We start from the raw sequence: 18,482 nt of genomic DNA, 5'->3' as shown, positions 1-18,482 counted from the left end.
GCATGGGCATCGCTGCACCTTGATCCTGCCTGCCCAGCACCTGTCCAGCCTCTCCTTGGACCTCCAGTGCTGGATTGTCCGCTGGCCCTGGCATCTCCCCTGCGGCCTCCCTGCCCAAGCAGTGAAGAAGTGTTTCCTGAGATCCAACCTAAACCTGCTTTGCTGCAACTTCAAGCCATGGATGTGTGGTCTGCTCTGCAGCAGGAGAGAGAAGCTTCTCTCTCTCTTCTCTCTGGAGCCCCCAGGCCCCTGCTGGCTGCTTCCAGGTGGCCTCTGAAGCCCCTTTCCCCTCAGCAGAACATGCCTGGCTCCCTTGGCCTCTCCCCGCAGGACCTGCCTTCCCAGCCCTTGACCATCCCTGTTGCTGCCTCTAGCCCTTCTTCAGCTTCGCCACGGGCTTTTTGCAGCATGGAGCTCAGAACTGCACACTTGCAACTTGACGCCAAAGGCAGAAGCAGCTCAAAGAGCTTCCTCCTGCCCGAGGCAGCTGGCACCAGTCAGGTTTTCCCCATAAGCGGAACAGCTGAAGTTCAACACCCATCAGACAGTGCAACATCGTGTCGGGGGAGACCTAGGATGATTCAGCAGCTGGAAGCAGCCAGACCCTTGGGGACATCACCCAGCCCCACTGGTTAAGCCCACGATTTTACAGAGCTGAAACTGGGGGAGCTCAGAGTTAACACCAGGCACGCGGGGCTGGGAGTGCTGGCAGGAAGACTCGCATCCAGAGCAGACGCCTAGCTCGCGACTCACACCAGAAACAATGCAGAGGATCCAATGACTACGTCCTGGATGTGTCTGGTGGCTGGGAGGGATACCACAGCCATTGGTCTATGAGGATGCAACGTGGCTAGCACCCGGCTCAGCACCAGCTCTCTGGCCTCATCCCCCTTGTACCCCAGAATATGATGTGTGCCCAGCTCCACAGGCCCCAGTACAAGCTTCTGACACGAGACTCAGCCGCAGCCAGGGTTTCGCAGGACTCATGCTCAATGTCGGTACCATCTCAGGGCACTGCGTGTGGAGAGGGCGCCCCAACACACGGATGGCGTGTGGGGTCAGGAGCTGCAGTGTGACTGAGCGGCAGCACAGGTTTCACAAGAAAGCGCTTGCCTGTGCAGAGCTCAGGCACGTGGACAATGCATTCAAATGCAACCCTAACCACGTGCTTTACAGAAAAGGGTGGGTTGGGAGCCAGACACGCTTCAGGCTTGCACTGCTTTCGTGCTATGGCTTTAACAGGCACCGTCTTTGGGACGAAGAGGGTAGCACCCACCCAGATGCAGCCCAGCATGGACTGGGACTATACCCCTTCCCCCAACCCTGCTCTGGCTGCTCCCTGTGATGGGGTTTTTAAGCTTCTCCCAGAGGCATGAGGTGTTGGCTGCAGCCCAGGCTGGGGGCTGTGTCAATGCTTCTGCTGGGATTTAAATCTGGACGGTCCTGGCTACATGGTCCTGCCCCTCTGCTCAGGTTCAGACTGACTGCTGTATTTGGGGTCAAGAAAGAATCTTACCCTGTGCTCAGAGTAGGATGGACTGCGGGGGGGTGGGGGTGGGGAGGTTGTTTTCCTCTGTAGCGGGGACACTGCCTCTGCCTGGGATCTCAAGTGTATATTAAGATTTTATAGAAGTAGGACATTGGTGGCCGTGGCCTCCCTGCTCTCCCAGAGCCGTGTCAAGGATGACTGTTGTGTTGCTAACGGGGTGGCCTATGGGTTTGTCTGGGATGGTTTGGGCAGGGCTGATCCTGCCTCAGGCAGGGGGGTGGACTGGATGTGACCTCTGGAGCTCCCTTCCAGCCCTGCTGCTCCAGGACTCTGATTCTAGGGCACCCCAGAGCACAAAGTGGGTAAGACGCGCTTGCCATACCTGCATGAACACTTTCCCGATCACCACGTCGTCATCGTCCTTGAAAACCGTGCTGAAGACAACTGTCACGCGGTCCTTCTTTGCCTCGACGTACCTGGACAGGGCGAAGGAGGAAGGAACACAATTGACATCTAGTGGGTCAGACCCTAGGTCCGTCTTTCTCCATCTCTTGTATTGCAGGGCAGAAGAGAGTGGAGCTGGAGGGAGAGTGCCCGTGTCTGAGCAGGGTTTTCCCTGGTTCCTCTCCCTGCAGCCTCCAGCATTGAAAGTCCAGGAAGTTTTGATGCAGAGGCCGTGTCCCTCACACCCTGCTCTGGAGCCACCGATGCCCTGTCCTCCCAGCACATGTCCAGTCCCTGGTGAATCTGGCTGAACTCCACTTCCACCACATCTGGAGACAACGAGCTCCATCCTTTAATTCCACACTATGTAAAAAAACTTTGTGTCATTTTCAGCTGACGGCCTATTTGCTCCATGCTGTGACCCCTCGTTCTTGTCAGGTGAGAGACAGTCAGTAATAAATCCCCAGGGACCTTCTTTGTCATTTAGTGTTTTGGAAACCCTTCTCATGTCTCCCCTCAAGCATCTCTTTCCTAAACTGACCAGACTTGGCTTCCTTAGTCTCTCCACCTAGGGAAGCCCCTCCCACAGCTCTTAGCATCCTTGTTGCCCTTCTTTAGACTTTCTCTAGATCTTCTATCTCTTTGTGGAGGTGCAGGGACCAGAGCTGGGCACAGCCTTCCAGGTGTGAAGCAAACCTCCTCCGAGCAAAGGCTGGGGACCCTGGAAAAGCCCTGACGTGGAAAACAAGGTATGGCTACCGTGTGCAGCAGAGGTGGACAAGATGCAGCCACCACAGGTGCTCAGATCAGAGCATTCATGTGATAAGTGACGAGGTGCATGGCAGGGAGCACGTGATAGCAACTGCAAGAGAGCAGCTAGAGGCAGGGATGGCTGCTAGAAAACATGACAGCCCCTTGTCCCAGGCACTGCCCCTTCCCCAGGGAACAGGGCGCTTCAGCCAAGTCTGAAACTCCAGGAATAAGAGGGTCCTCAATAGGCTGTTTGGCAACATTCATGTACAGCCTGTAGGTCAGACAGACAAGTGGTGCCTTCATGATGGACCTCTCATGGACCGAAACAGCACCAAGGAACGTACTGCTCACCATGGCTTCCTACATATCTGAACAGAGGTGCAGGGCATGTACACACCTGGCAGCCAGGCCTGGGATTCTGTGCAGATGAACTTGTTGGGAGATGCGTGGTTGCACCTGTGTGTGCTCTGCATGCCTACATCATTGTGTTGTCTCGGTAACAGATGAACACATTGGCATCAGGGCAGGAGTGTGTGTGACTGCATATGTATGCATGTACATGCACACGATTGCCTTTTAGTCCTGTTAATAGATTAACATGTTGACAGTGACAGGGCAGACATGTGCATGCACGTGTGCACCCTCCCTACATGCTTTCATCAGCTCTCAGTCCTGTTAATGAATGAACATTTCAGTAGCATCAGAACAAGTGCGTGTGCCCTACGCGCTTACATCATGTCACTGTCCTGGTAAGTGGTAAATGTGTTCGCAGTCTCAGGGCAGGTGCATGGGTAGATGTGCATGCACATGTGTGTACATGCACATGTGTGACTACATGCTTACACCATCTCATCATCCCAGTAATGGATAATGTGTTGGCTGTGTCAGGGCAAGCATGTGTGTGAGTGCACACACGTGCATGTGTCGTATGGGTTTATATAATCTCTTACTCCCAGTAACAGATGAATGAATGTGTTGATAGTGTCAGGGCAGGTGTGTCCATGTGCACACTCTACATGCTTACATGGTCTCGTCATCCCGGTAGTGGATGACCGCCCTCTTCTCCCCCTCCTTCCCTTCTTCCTGGAACTTGAAGTACTTCTCAAAGACAGAGGCGAAGCAGTTGCGCTTCAGCATGCCGGCCTGGTGCACCAGAGCATCCTTGCCGGCAGGGAGGTTTTCCAGGTCGTAGAGTAGTGACACGTTGTAGCCTGCAGAGGGACAGAGCTCAATGAGCACAGGATAATATTCCCCCTGCTCCAAGCCCTGCCAAGGCCCCCTTCCCCAATTTTTATCACTGCTGGACATGTCATTGTGGGTTCGAGCTGCTGTGCAACTGGGTTGAGCCGAGCTGTGGACCCACAAACCCTCTGTTCTTCCCATTTCAGAGACGGGGGCAACAGCACAGTGGTAGGGGGTGTGTAGAAAGAGCTGCTATCACAAGTAACCCCAGTTTCCTTAGAGCCTCAGTCTCCAGCAGAACAAATGTCCCAACAGTGACACTTTCCCCAGGGTGGGATTGTGAGATGCGTGGCAACAACAGCCAACACCATTGCCCCCAGCCCTCTCTGAACACTGAAAGCTCCTCTGCTGTGCTAGGAGCCCTGGCTCCAAGCCCAAGAGCCTGGCACCCTGCCCAATGCTACTTGGTTCTGCCAAAGCTCAGGAGGAAATCGTCGTGGGCATGTCCCATGCATGTTTCCCGGGGTTTGACAGGCTCAGGCTTACCCGACTCAGGAGTTACCAGGTAGCTGCCATAGACTCGCTTCAGTAACTAGGAGAGAAGAAAGGAGATGTTGGCACCTGCCAGACCCCACACTCTTCTCCTCCCGTCAGCCCCTCTGCTGACGGGGCCTGAGGCAGGGACCGAGACTGGCTTGGCTTCTGGCCTGGAGCTAAGGCCCCAGATCTCAGGCCTCTGCACAGTCAAGCCCTAAAGGCCCCGTCAGCTGACCACTATATAGTCGGCTTCCCCCATTTTTATGGGACTAGTTTCTGCTTCTGTTCAAGGCAAATCCCCATGTCTTCCCTGATCCCACAGCTTGCAGGGTGCTACAGGACCCTCCCTCAGAACAGGTGCTTCTGTTGGGTTTTTAAATGAAGGCATTTCTAGGCCCTATGGCTGTGGGGGAAAGTAGAAGACAGCACAGATTTGCATCTTATATATGTATGTACACACGCACGCACACACTTTTGTTAGTCTGTATATATGTATGTATTTATAAGTATGCACACAGGCATGTGTGTATATAACACACATATGTAAATTAACCAAAGTGCATGAGTGTATATGCGCGCACACACACAGACACACAGACACAGCCTGTTGTATAGCCTAGCCCAGCTGGGCCAGGCCAGGCCAGGCTATACAGCACAAGGTTTTACAGGCTAACTTTATGATTATTTATATACCCTATATACACACATGTACGCACACACGCTCCCCTCTGGTTTGCCTATCAGGTGCAGCTCTACCCGGCCGTCTACCTGATTTCAGACTAACACAGTAAACCCCGTCTCTGTTGTGGGGAAAAGCCCGAATTGACTCGGTTCACCTAACAGATGCAGTATCACCTTTTGGGCCCTATAGAGAGCCTGAGAGGACAGCTCAGAGATGACAACTAGCCCCCACACCCCAGGCAGCTAGGGGATTTGGCGATTCTCAGATAAAAACCCAACTCTTCCTCAGCAAACAGGGCCTGCCCTTTGCCCCCGGTCCCCTCTGGGAAGAACTGGGTTACAAGCTCTGGTTTAAGGACTCCTAGAACCTTAGAGAAGGGAGGGAAGAGACCTTGAGAAGCTGCATCAAGTCCAACCCCCTGCCCGAGGCAGGATTACCCCGTCCAAGCAAACCCCATGTGCGACCTTGGAGCTGCACGACACTGTTGCCCGACACAGCCCTGGGTATTGCCCCTGCCCCCGGGATACAAGGAGGCCGTGGCTACCAATGTCCTGCAGCTGTGAGGGGGCTTGGTGGGCACTGGAGAGAGCCTAGGTGCAGGCTGTGCCCCTGCTGCAGAGGGAGGGGAAACCCTCCCCAGCTGGGCCAGGCTGAACAGGGGGCAAATCCCTACTCCCGCAAGGCAGTGTGAGCAGGGGGCAAGAGCCTGTAGCCAGGACCCTGCAGGGCTCAGTCCCAGCAGGAGCACTGACACAACCTGGGCACAGCCAGAGCCTGTGCTGCAGCCAGCACCCAATGCTTCTGAGGGAGGCTTAAAAATAACCCCCCAGTCACACAAAGGGCAGGAAGGCAAACAATTCCATCCTGGCCCCATGTGGCAACTAGCAAAGAAGCTGTGGACCCAGAGCTGGTGTCCAACACACAGCCTGGGAATGCAGGGTCCAGATGTCCAGGTATTTGAGCACTGCAGCAGCCAAGATCACTGACTAGAGCCACCCACGACCCAGCCCCACTACGGCAGGTGCATGGTGGGAAGGAGCTTCTGTGCCAGGCAGCTTGGAGAACATCCTGGGAGCTGAGCTGCTTGCAGCAGCGCAGAGAGCTCACCTATAAGTTTATCGGGGTGACCACCAGGATCTGGGGGAACGTTTGTTCACCAGAGCACCCCAAGGGATGACGAGGTCGAACGGTCACAAACTCCTGCAAGACCGTTTCAGGCTGGACGTAAGGAAGAATTTCTTTCCTGTCCGAGCCCCCAAGGTCTGGAACAGTCTGCCATCGGAGGTGGTTCAAGCGCCTACATTGAACACCTTCAAGAGTAAATTGGATGCTTATCTTGCTGGGATCCTATGACCCCAGCTGACTTCCTGCCCTTTGGGCAGGGGCTGGACTTGATGATCTCCCGAGGTCCCTTCCAGACCTGATGTCTATGAAATCTAGGGAGAGCCCCTGCTGTGTCGCAGCTCCGAGAGTGCGGTCATGGGAGGGGAAACATCTCATGGCAATGGGATTGATTAGCCTGGCAACAAAGTTCAGGGGTGTTCCCCCACCCCAGGCATGAGGCACGTGGATCTTGACTCAGCAGGGAGCTGCAGAGCACTGACATGACCACATCAGCGAAGGCAGGGGTGTCAAACATTGACCCCCCCCATTAAGCGTCCAGCTCCGCATCCGAGCAGACCCCCATGGGGCAAGGCACACGTCACATTAGACAGGGCTCTGACACATATGGTGCCCAGGACTGTGCTGCATGAGCAGATATGTGCCATATAGATCCTGGAGTGCCTGGAACAGGCACATGTAGCAGAGTGCATCCGGGGCGTGTCGCATAGATCCCAGAAGTGCTACACATGGTGCCTGTCCTAGGGCACGTACTGCACATGACACCCACCCCAGAAGGTCCAGGACTATGTCACATGTTGCGCCTGCTCCAGCTGACCTGGGAATCACGCCACACGTGGTGTAAGCAAGCGCCATGAGCAGTGCGGGTCCCTGATCGGCTGGAGTGGGCACTGTGTGAGGGGTGGTGGTTCTGAGCACAAGCCATGGGTGTTGCAGTCCAGCCAGATGAGCACTGTGTGCAGCCCAGGTCTCAGGCCAGCTGGAACGGGCATTGTGTGCAGCAGTTCCCAGAGCAGGCACCACTTGTGGTGTGGTCCAGCTGAGGCAGATGCCACTGAACACTCACCTGCTCCGAGATCTGTGCTACAGGCCCCTGGCCAGACCATGCACACATGGTGCCCAGAGATCCATGCCACACACAGCATGGGTCCCAGACTGGTTAAGCCTGGCACTGGATCCGGTAGGCTGAGAGAAGGGGAAAAGGGGGTGGGAGCCCATGGGTCAATTTGGCCCCAGGTCACTCAGCTGGCTTACCAGGCTAGAATAACGTGAGAGCCCTGGGCTCAAGGGCTCTGCCTCCAGAATGAGGTGACCGGCACTTCTCTAGCAGTGGCTGAGGACAGAAATGACATGGAGCCAGGACAGGCTGCTATGCCCTCCTCACAGTGCAGAGGGCTGGGGAGACAACCAAGGGCAGAAGGGGACCCTCCTTGGGTGCCCTCCAAGAGGAATCAATTATTCGAAGGCTCTGATTCTACAGTACTAGGCCCCTTTCTTCCTCCACGCCCAGTGCTACTTCACTACTGCTTCAGAACCTCATAAAGATCATGTCTATTTCCCATCAGAGGGGGAAGTACGGCATTAAGGATCTATGCTGGAGGACACAGAAGGGAGGGCCCTAGCATGCAGTTTGCACTCACTGCACATCCAAGTGGCTGGGAACAGCTCCTCCTCGCTGCAGTGAACAGTGCAACTGCCCCACAAGGCTGTGGGATAGGGAGAGCTGCATTGAAAGCCGAGTGCTGACAAGGTAACTGGGTGCTGTGGTTTCCCTGAGGCTGCAACCTGTCTGGAAGAACCAGGCAGCTCCAGTCTGGTGCAGTGGGGTACCCTGCAAGCCAGGAGGAGCCAGGGAAACTTTGCAGCAAAGTCAGCACCAGGCCCCTGACCTGTGCTGGACGCCCTCACTGGAGCTCTCCTTAGGGGTGAAACTTTCCAGCTACGCCTGCAATCAGCTCATAGGGTCGTGAGCAGTTTGGTTCCCTTTGCTCCCACTGGAGGGGGAAATCTGCACACATGTGTATGCGCACATGCACCCAGACACATAGAACAAAGACATGCCAGAGCAAAGTGCTGCACCTTTGTGCTGAGCAGGACTGGGGGAGTCCCATTTGGTCACTTGAGGACACACGTGTTGGGGGGGGCGGGGGTTTAAGCCTTCCTCAGAGGCTCTGGGTGCTTGCTGCAGCCCATGCTGGGGGCCGTGACTGAGCTTTGTCAATGCTGCTGCGACCAAAGTCACAGGGTGCTGTCTAGAGGGTTTTGCCCCTCCAGTCAGGGTCAGACTGATGCCATGTTTGAAGCCAGGCAGGACTTTTACCCACAGTCATCTTGGTATAGACTGGGGGGTTGCCTTCCTCTGTAATGGGGGCATGGCCTCTACCTGGGATCTCTGGAGCATATATCAACAACCTTTTACAGAAGTGAGACATTGGCTGCTATGGTCCCCTACTTTCCCTGAAGCAGGATTAGATGCAATGTCTGGTGCTGTGTCAGGCTTGATGGTCATTTTACAAAGAGTTTAGACGATGTTTTGCCTGCATTGGCTTGGACAGGGCTGATCCTGCCTCAGGCAGGGCTGGGACTAGATGCAACCTCTGGAGCTCCTTGCCAGCCCCACTTCTCTACGATTCTGACATAGGAGGCAAAAGCCATGCTTCCGAGCAGTGCTTGAGCTGGGCTTCTGACACAGGAGAGCAGACTTGGGAACTGAGTCATGCTTCCTGCTCTGAACTCTGGCCGCAAGCCCCAGCTGCTAAGAGGCCTGTTCTTGCTACCATAAATGGCTTTCTGCGGCAAGAACCCGGCTGGCAGGAACTAAACCTGTGAGTCCATGCAGCAGCAGGGAGAACTCGATGCATCCAGATGCCTGGGTGCAAGAAGCAGCTTTCTGTTAGCCTGAAAGCACAAACTGAGGCAGGACAGCAGCCCCGTGGGACACTATATTTATTCTCTCAGTGAGTTCCTTTGCAAGCTGGCTCAGTTTACAGGTCAAAAAGAAGATGCTGAATTGCCAGAGGCCTCAAAGATCCCCAAGGGATCTGGAAAAAAAAAAAAAAAAATCAGCTGTTCTCTGCTATCAGCATCAACACAACCTCGTTTAACTCGAACAAAGCAATAGGGCTGGGAGGTGGCAGCTGCTTCCTTCCAGAATCAGACTAGCTCTGTAAGGCATGTGAAGGCTGCTCTGACCCAGGACAAGATGGTGCTACTCTACGAGGACACTGACCCATGCTAACGTCATGCAAGCATCTGACTGCTCCAGGGGACAGGGGCTCGAAGCCAGAGCCAGTCCGGACACTCACCTCATCAGCACCGTGTTCCTGTAGTTCCTTGTAGAACTTCAGGGAGATGCTGACCATCACTTTGGTCTTGTCTCCATTGGGATTGGAGATGTGGTAGAGGACCCCATCGAAGTCTGCGGGAAGAGAGGGCAGTCAGAGAGCAATATACAGCCTACTTCCAGAGGGCTGCAACGCTAAAGCCTTCTCAAGAAGGGGAAGCCAGACAGCCCCTAGCGCTTTCCAATGCATTGCTCTACGCTACATGGAGCCTGTCATTAAGGACCCTGTGGCCACAGTATGGGGAGATGCTTCACTGGAGTCATGAAGCCCTTTGGCAGCCACAGAGCACAGGAAAGCTTGTGCTCTCACACAGATGCCTGCCGCACTCAAACCCCTGAGGGTGCAGGGCATGGGGATAAAGGCCTCCTCACTGCTGTCTCTACTGGGCCTGGATCTGTCTTCCACAGCCCAGCTCAAGGTCTGAATACCAGGTTGTCCTGCACTCCCCACAACCCTGCAAAAGGTTGGGGGAAGGGAGAGGAGTCAAGAGCAAAGGCTGCTGCTTAGGCAGACTAGAGAAGCTCTAATTCCACTGGGGTCAGAGAGGCAATGTGCTGGAGGCAAAAGCTATGCTTCCGAGCAGTGCTTGAGCTGGGCTTCTCCAGAGCTGCCTGGGACCTGGAGACAACAGAGCCAAACTGAACACCTGCTCCTGGTTTTACGGTTTCCAGGGTTGGAAGGGACCTGAACCAAATCATCAAGTCTGACCCCTGCCCTGGGCAGGAAAGAGTACCAGGATCATAATACCTCAGCCAGATACTCCCTTCACTGGGGAATAAGCAACAGCGTGGGGCCAAACTATTAGGTTCTCACAGCTGCTGCAGTGCCTTGGGGGCTGATTTAGGGCAATGGTGCTATAAGCTGCATCCATGGAGCTCACTGCACCAGGCGATGTCTCCCAGGCACGTGGGGTGAGCAAGCTCGACCTGTGCCATTTGTCCCCAGCACATGCATGTGTCCCTTCAAGTGCTGGGCTGGGAGGTGGGACAGGGAAAGCAGGAGAGCCATAATCCAAACATAACCCTTGTGGGAGCTGCTGTGCGCAGGAGCATGCTGGAAGGCAGGGGGCTGGATTCAACACCTCTCCATGTGGCACTGTGTTCACTGAGATGGGGCCAAGGCAAGCTCCAGGCTTGAAGGATGGAGATGCCCAGTCTGTGGCTCTTACCTGCGAACGTTACTTCCACGGCCTCAGGCTTGTTTCTAAAAAAACAACACAAAAAGTAAGAGTGGTTGAGAGCACATAGTGGCAGCCCTAGAGCTGCCCAGGGTCATCTGGGCGCTATATGTAAAAGCTGCACCTCTGTGGTTTTGGCCAAAGAAGTGGCTTTATATCTGGAGGCCTTGATGGTCACTCCGCCCTCAGCCATTCCAGTCCTGACCGATCACCTCCCACCTGGCTCTCGGCAAGCTGCTCTCGATCCCCTGGCGCTGGAAATGAATCTTGCACGTTTGGCTTGGAGCATGCTGTGGTTTATTATTATCTGGCTCTGAAATTCTCCAGCAAAGTCCACCATTCCCATGGCTGGCATGAAGTGATCAATTTGCTTTGTTTTTAACTGTCTGAGAGGCATATTTGGAGCTCAGCAGCTCTCTGACACCCACAGTTTATAAGAGAATATATAATGCAATGGCCTATGATAGTGAGGGGCTGCATCTGGATGTATGAGCTCCCTGGCCAGCCTTGGTCTCTCTTCTAGCCGTGAAGACCCCAGAAGGGCACCATATCCCAGGCAGCACTGTGGTGCCAGAGATATACCCAATAGACCAGAAAGACCTTGGCTACTCCTATCACATCTCAATCCTCAGGTGCTGTCCTGTTCGTTGCTCAAGATCCCAGGCCATGTGTTTTAACTTCCCTTTGCCTTTCCTGCTCAAAGCCTGGAGGCCTAGCAGTGATACCCTAAGAAGCCGTACCCTCCCCACCCTAGGTCCTGGAGTTCAGCCAATGCCAACTACACAAGGATGGGCCCTGGTGCTCAATACCAGCTCTAGGTCACAACCCCAAGCTGATGTCAATACAAGCAGATCTGAGACAGTGCCTGTGGCTCCAAACAAGCCACCAGGCTCTCAATGCTGGAAATCTTTTTATCCCATCGAGCTGACTCCAGGTGAAAGCTGCCAGCAGATGCCAGGGGCACCTCAGCATAGCAAGGAAGATAAGTGAAAACTGGAGGGAGAGCAGGGACTTGGCGCTCCTGTCACTGGTGATTTTAATGATTTTCTGCTAAGCAAAACCCCCGCTGTGCCCTGCCACCTGTTTTAATTGGGGGCAACTATCTCTGTCCTGCCCAGGGGGGCTGGGGACAGAGCAGGGTGTGCTGGAGACCAGCACAGTCATGCAGGGAGACTGTTGTCCGAGACATCTGTCCTAGGCCCCCTAAAGAGACTCATTGTGATGGGCCAGCAGCAGGGATGATGCTCAAGGGCAACTAGCATGGTTTCATTAGGGGCAGGTCCTGTTAGACCAACCTGACTGCCTTCTACGATCAGGTCACAAAATCCTTGGACGCAGGTGTTGTGGTAGATGTAGTCTTTCTGGACTGCAGGAAGGCCTTTGACACTGTCTCTCACCCTGTTCTCATTAAAAAGCTCGGTGACTGCGGCACTGATGCCTACACAGTCAGATGTGTCGCCAACTGGCTGGAGGACCGTACCCAAAGAGTGGTGGTGGATGGGGCATTTTCGACTTGGAGGGATGTGGGCAGTGGGGTCCCCCAGGGCTCGGTCCTTGGGCCCACACTGTTCAATTTCTTTAGTAGCGACTTGGACGACGGGGTGAAGAGCAGCTTGTTTAAAATTCATAGATGACACCAAGATTTGGGATGAGGTGGGCACATGCTAGAAGGGAAGCACAGATTACAGCAGGAAATGGACAAGTTACAGGGGTGGGTAAATGAAAACAGGATGGGATTCAATAGTGACAAGTGCAAGGTGCTGCACCTGGGCAGTAGAAACTAGCAGCATACCTACAAGCCAGGGAACTCCCTTCTCGAAAGCATGGTGGCAGAAAGAGATCTTGGAGTCATTACTGACTCCAAGATGAATATGGGCTGCCAATGCAAGAACACGGTCAGGAAGGCCGACCGCACCTTGTCGTGCATCCACAGATGCATCTCAAGCAGGTTCAGGGAGGTGATCCTCCCCCTCTACGCGGCACTGGCCAGGCCGCAGCTGGAGTCCTGCATCCAGTTCTGGGCGCCGCACTTCAGGAGGGATGTGGACAACGGACAACATGGAGAGGGTCCAGAGGAGGCCACTCGCCTGGTCAGGGGGCAGCAGGGCAGGCCCTACGAGGAGAGGCGACAGGACCTGAACCTGTTCAGCCTCCACAAGAGACGACTGAGGGGGGGACCTGGTGGCTGTCTATAAACTTACTAGGGGGGACCAGCGAGGTTTGGGAGAGACCTTGTTCCCCTGAGCACCTCCCGGAGTAACAAGGAATAACGTCCATAAGTTGCTAGAGAGTAGGTTTAGACTAGACATTGGGAGGTGCTACTTCACGGTCAGGGCGGCTAGGGTCTGGAACCAACTTCCAAGGGAAGTGGTGCTGGCTCCTACCCTGGGGGTCTAAGAGGAGGCTTGACGTTTACCTGGCTGGGGTCATTTGAGCCCAGTTTTCTCTCCTGCTCACAGCAGGGGGTCGGACTAGAAGATCTACGAGGTCTCTTCCAGCCCTACATCTATGAATCTATTGGTTCTTTGCAGGGCAGGTAGGTGCATACCTGGCCTATGGTCCCGGGGGGACGTTGCTGCTGTTCGTGAGTTATGGACTGTGAAAAGCAACAACCTGGTTTGTTCTGGGACTGGCAAGTTTTAGGGTTTTGTGCTGCACCAGTGGAGATGAAGCACTTAAGAGGTCTGCACCAAGCACTGGTAGCATCCTTTTATCTTAAACATGCCGTCTCTGCTCTCTGTCTGTGCCCCCTCCCAATTTCATACCACCGTTACACATCTTATCACAAAATCCCAGAACTATGAGGCTGGCAGGGAGCTCTGGAGGTCACATCCAGTCCAACCTCCTGCCCAAGGCAGGGTCAGCCCCATCCAAATCAGCTCAGACAAATGCCCGTGTGCGACCTCGGGGCTGCACGACAGTCACCTCGACAACCTGCGGCATTGCCTGCGCTCCTGGGAAAGCACAGGCGCTGGGGAGAGCCCAGGTCCAGGCCGTGCCCCTGCTGCAGAGGGAGGAGAAACCCCCCCAGGCTGGGCCAGGCTGAGTAGGGGGCAAATCCTTGCCTGCTGCCCCCCCCACCCCAAGGCAGCATGAGTGGGGGGCAAGAACCTCCAGCCAGGACCATGAGGGGCCGAGTCCCAGCAGGAGCACTGGCACAGCCCCGGCCGAAGACCAGACACCATGGAGTAGGAAGGGGTGGACAGGGCAACCAGCACAGCCCAATGGGCCACCGCACAGCAGAGCACAGGCATCGCAGTGCCTCGACCCCCCACCCGGACCCTCCCGTGCCGCAGAGTCCCCCCTGCCCTGGGCCTCTATTTCATGGCCTCCCTCTGCTACCACTGAAGTTTTCCCCGATATCCAATCTAAACCTGCTTTGCCAGTGCTGCTCTGGAGCGGGGAGCGGCTCCTGAGTCACAAAGCTAACATGCGGGGCGTACGGTTTGCCTGGGGAAGGCGCAGCCAGCCGTGCTCCCATGACTCAGCCGCAGAGCCAGACTTTGCGCAGGGAGCACAAGCAGCCTCCTTCCTTCTTCACAGATTTGGCCCTTGGAGTGCCCAGGGCTCCTGGAGGGGCCAAGGGGGAAACGGGAATGGAGCCCGTGCGTGGAGCCCCAGGTTGGCAGAGACAGGGCAAGCATTTCATAGATTTCATAGACATTAGGGCTGGAAGGGACCTCGGGAGATCATCGAGTCCAGCCCCCTGCCCAAAGGGCAGGAAGTCAGCTGGGGTCATAGGATCCCAGCAAGATAAGCATCCAATTTACTCTTGAAGGTGTTCAATGTAGGTGCTTGAACCACCTCCGCTGGCAGGCTGTTCCAGACCTTGGGGGCTCGGACAGGAAAGAAATTCTTCCTTATGTCCAGCCTGAAACGGTCTTGCAGGAGTTTGTGACCGTTCGACCTCGTCATCCCTTGGGGCGCTCTGGTGAACAGATGTTCTCCCAGATCCTGGCTGTGGGGGGTTACTGCACCCAGGAACCCACAATGGTTAATGGTGGGGCTGTTTGTCCCACTGCCAGAAGTGAGTCCAGATCCCTCCCAGGGGGCAAGGGGCGATGACCACCCTGTCTTACAGGCTTTGAGAAGTCATACGAGGTCCACAGCCAAGGGCCCTTCCAGCCAACTTGCCTAGGAGTATGCTGAAGCTTAACTTGGACAGATCCTGAGGCCAGGGGTGAGTGCTGCCTTCCCCGAGAGCGCTTCGGTGTGAAGCAGCATGTCCTGGGGCGGGTAGCGGCAAAGCAGGGACCCAGCCCTACAGGGCACCATTCAGACGTGGAGGATGAACGAAAGCCAGGGCTAGGGAATCAGGGAAGGGCACATAATGGCCCAGCTCTCTGAGGTTATCTACAGCCGTGAAACAGGCCCCGAGATGAGGTGAGGAGATGGGATTGCTGGTCCCGACAACGAGGGTGAGGAGCAGCATAGGACATTTAGCCCGAGCTAAGTTTGACACGAGGACGGGGGCTGCAGCCCAGGCTGGGGATGGTGACTGGGCTGTGTCAATGTTCCTGCTGGGACATCAAGCTGGGGGCTCCTGGCTACAGGGTCCTGCCCCTCCGCTCAGGGTCATACAAATGCTGCGTTAGGGGCAGGAAAGGATTTTACCTGCCGCTCAGATTGGTACGGACCGGGGTAGTTCCCTTCTTCTGTGGTGGGGGCACGGCCTCTGTCTGTGATCTCTCATGTGTCTATTAACAACCTTTGCAGCAGCAGGACATTGGTCTTGGTGGTCCCCCTGCTTTCCTTGGGGCAGGTTCAGGTGTGATGCCTTGGGTCGTGTTGCTCAGAGGTTGGACAGCGGGTTTGTCTGAGGTGGTTTGCACAGGGCTGATCCTGCCTTAGGCAGGGGTTGGACTGGATGAGACCCCTGGAGGCCCCTTCCAGCCCCACGGCTCTAGGATTTTATGTCCGCCACCCACCTTGCTGGCCAGTACTGTCACTGTAGCTTTCTCCCCCACTCCCTGCCCCATCCATCTGATATGTGGACTGAGCTAGCCCTAGGGCAGGGACCCTCTGTGGGGTAGGACTGCCCTGCACAGCACATACAAACTGCAATGCCCCAAGCTGCTTTGCCAGGCCCTGCTGCTCCACCTGCCTGTCAGGCTTGCTGCACTGCTTGCCGACTCCCTCCAAGTCACAGCTCCAAGGGCCATCACTGAGCTCCCACGCTAGCTTTGCAACCAAAGCTTGTACAGACCAGGCCCTGACTCTGAGTGACCCGGACCATGTAACTGTGCTCCTCAAGATGAGGTTACACACAGCTGGGCCCTGCACTGGGGTGGGGGTCCTTGGAACTGGCATGTACTGTGTCAGACCACAGGTCCATCCTGCCCAGCCTCCTGCATCCCAGGGTGGCACGGAGTAGAGCTGGAGGGCGAGTGCCCAGGTATGTTCTTTCACCGAGGTCCAGGCAGGTCTGGTGCAGAGGCCGTGTCCCTCACTCCCTGCTCAACAGCTCCCGATGCCCCTTTCCTCCGCGTCCCCATGCGTCCAGTCCTTTGTGGCTAAACTCCCAGCTTCCTGCATGTCTGGTGGCAACGAGCTTTACTCTTTAATGATCCCCTGGGTGAAACAGAGCTCCCTTGTGTTCTTTTTCAACTGACAACCTACTCATTTCATGCTGTGACCCCTTGTTGCTGTATTGAGAGACAGTCTGTAATAAATCCCTAGCGACTTTCTCTCCACCATTTAGTATATTTTGCACTCACAACTGCAGCTCTCTAGGGCCGGGGATGCTCAACCCCTGGCCTGTGGGCCAGATCCGGACCCTGCCACTGTGTCAATCCAGCCTGCAGTGCTCCTCAGGAGGCTGAAAATTTGGTGGTGCAGGAGCCAGGGCACTGCTCCCCTTCTACCAAACTCCCCGAGCTGTGGCCCCCCCCCGCTGCAGGCCAGATCGTGCTGCCGTAGGTGGCTGGGATTGGGCCCTGGAGCCCAGTGCTGAGCCCAATCCCGGTGTGTGGGATCTGACCTCACCTCTTGTCTAAAAGCTCTTTCATGGGGTGAGATTTCAAGTCATGCCCCACGTTCCTGGGCAGTACCTCAGTGTTTCTCTGTTGCCAGCCTGTCATCACAAAGTCCTAGCAGTTGAGAAATCCCAGGAGCCTGTCCTCTTTACTCTGATCTGCCTTAAACAGTGCATAGAAAATGCTCATGTGAAGGAAGAGACTCAGCTTGCTGCCTTTCTCTAACCAAAACACACAAGAAACCCACCTGACCTCGGACATGAGCAGGGCAGCTTTTCCAGCCAAAAGCACTGGGTCATTTCCAATAAGGTTCACGTTAGCAAGCATAAGCCACCCACCTGGAGTCAAACCTACACTGCTCTGCAAACTGACAGCATCATCTGCCCTGGGCTTAGGAGAGCCATCAAGGGCTCTGGCAGATTTCATTTCTCTCCAATCAAATCCCTCCCTCCACAAATACCTTTCAGAAGACTGTTACAATCATAGAAATCTTAGAGAAGTGGGGCCGGAAGGTACCTCCAGAGGTTGCATCAAGTGCAACCCCCTGCCCGAGGCCTCATATCCCCATTTAAACCAACCCAGACAAATCCATAATCTCATCTCTTACAAATACTACAGTCACCCAACATAACACAAGACATTATGCCTGGCTCTTCCACAGGTAAAGCAGGGGGACCACAGCAGCCAATGTTGCTCCCGGAAATGTTTGTTAATATACACTCAAGAGATCCCAGACAGAGGCCTTGCCCCCTGCTACAGAGGAAGGCAAAAAATATGAAGTTCATTTAATGCACATCACAGCTTTCTCCCCCAGCAGAATTTCCAAGAAGATCATTCATGAAGCAAGGCCAACAAGCACTTCAAAATCAAGAGCCAGCCCTCCCTCAGCTTGGACTCGGGTAACTTCCAAGTCCTCCAGTTTTGCTTCTGAGGTGACAGATGTTCTCAGCCAAATGCAACAATTCTGATTTTTCTTTTTAAATAAGAGGAGGAAGAGATCATTACAAACCATCCTCTTGCCTTCTCTGTAAAAGAAAACTGGGCGCCGATGCAGACTTGGCTGGTAATCAGACTAAAGCATCACATAATGACCCCAGCTGACTTCCTGCCCTTTGGGCAGGGGGCTGGACTCGATCTCCCGAGGTCCCTTCCAGCCCTAATGTCTATGAAATCTATGAAATAATTCATAAATAAAGGCCTCTAATCAAATACCAAAGGACAGAGATGGTTGCAAAGGACAACATCTCTGGTTCTCAAGGGCAAAATAATAAAACAGTCTCTAGAAGCTTGTACAGCTCCAAGTGCGGCTATCTAAGGGCTGCACAACAGTGGATTGGTAGGTATGCTGCAGAGTTGTTGGAAAAATAACACCATGATAAAATAAAAAGTTACAAGAGAGGTATCACATTAAAGGAGAAGGGCTTGGATTGTGCTAGGCCCTGTTCACACTAACACGGTGCCTTTTGGTTCAGGCTCCAGTCTTGTGGGACTGCAACGGTGTTAGGAAGTCTCTGCTCAACCCCCCTGGGAACTGATGTATGGTGTGAAGCAGCTCTGACAAAGGGCACGGTGGCACCCACAGCCCCAAGAACCGCAGGAAGGAACCAGGCAGCAGGTGGAGAGAGTGGGGACCGGAGGCTCTGAATTGCAGCCCTTGCTCTGCTCGGACTAATTTTGCACTAATTTTGGCAGGGTAGTTCTGCACCTCCACGTCCAGCTGTGGGGGGAACAGAGACCCATCGTGATGCCTGTCCAGACACTTGCGGCCCCTTGGCCG

At 54.7% G+C, this 18,482-nt stretch overlaps 1 protein-coding gene and 1 long non-coding RNA gene across 7 annotated transcripts in view; one reads left to right on the top strand and one right to left on the bottom strand.

Annotated features, from left to right (window-relative positions):
- The window catches only part of ARPC2 (actin related protein 2/3 complex subunit 2), a 30,291-nt gene that overhangs the window by 7,522 nt on the left and 4,287 nt on the right, over positions 1 to 18,482 (bottom strand). For both annotated transcript variants that reach the window (XM_090046141.1, XM_090046142.1), the window contains exons 2-6: positions 10,722 to 10,756; positions 9,515 to 9,627; positions 4,415 to 4,460; positions 3,711 to 3,897; positions 1,872 to 1,965 (exon numbers count right to left, since the gene is read on the bottom strand). In XM_090046141.1, coding sequence (XP_089902267.1) covers positions 1,872 to 1,965; positions 3,711 to 3,897; positions 4,415 to 4,460; positions 9,515 to 9,627; positions 10,722 to 10,756 — 475 coding nt within the window. The remainder of the gene's footprint in view (positions 1 to 1,871; positions 1,966 to 3,710; positions 3,898 to 4,414; positions 4,461 to 9,514; positions 9,628 to 10,721; positions 10,757 to 18,482) is intronic.
- LOC149867769 (uncharacterized) overlaps positions 1 to 18,482 on the top strand; it is a 28,505-nt gene that overhangs the window by 5,984 nt on the left and 4,039 nt on the right. For 2 of the 5 annotated variants that reach the window (XR_016442136.1, XR_016442134.1), the window contains one exon: positions 2,052 to 2,682. This is a non-coding gene — a long non-coding RNA (uncharacterized LOC149867769). Of the gene's footprint in view, positions 1 to 1,801; positions 2,022 to 2,051; positions 3,702 to 18,482 lie in introns of those variants that run through there. The other 3 variants (XR_016442137.1, XR_016442138.1, XR_016442135.1) reach the window with 3 other exon arrangements.

This window comes from Crocodylus siamensis, chromosome 4 (assembly GCF_052110815.1).
Source record: "Crocodylus siamensis isolate JL-2025a chromosome 4, ASM5211081v1, whole genome shotgun sequence".
Classification (NCBI taxonomy): Eukaryota; Metazoa; Chordata; order Crocodylia; family Crocodylidae; genus Crocodylus; species Crocodylus siamensis.
Note: the sequence above shows the minus strand (reverse complement) of the source record. Positions and strands in the feature narration are given on the sequence as shown.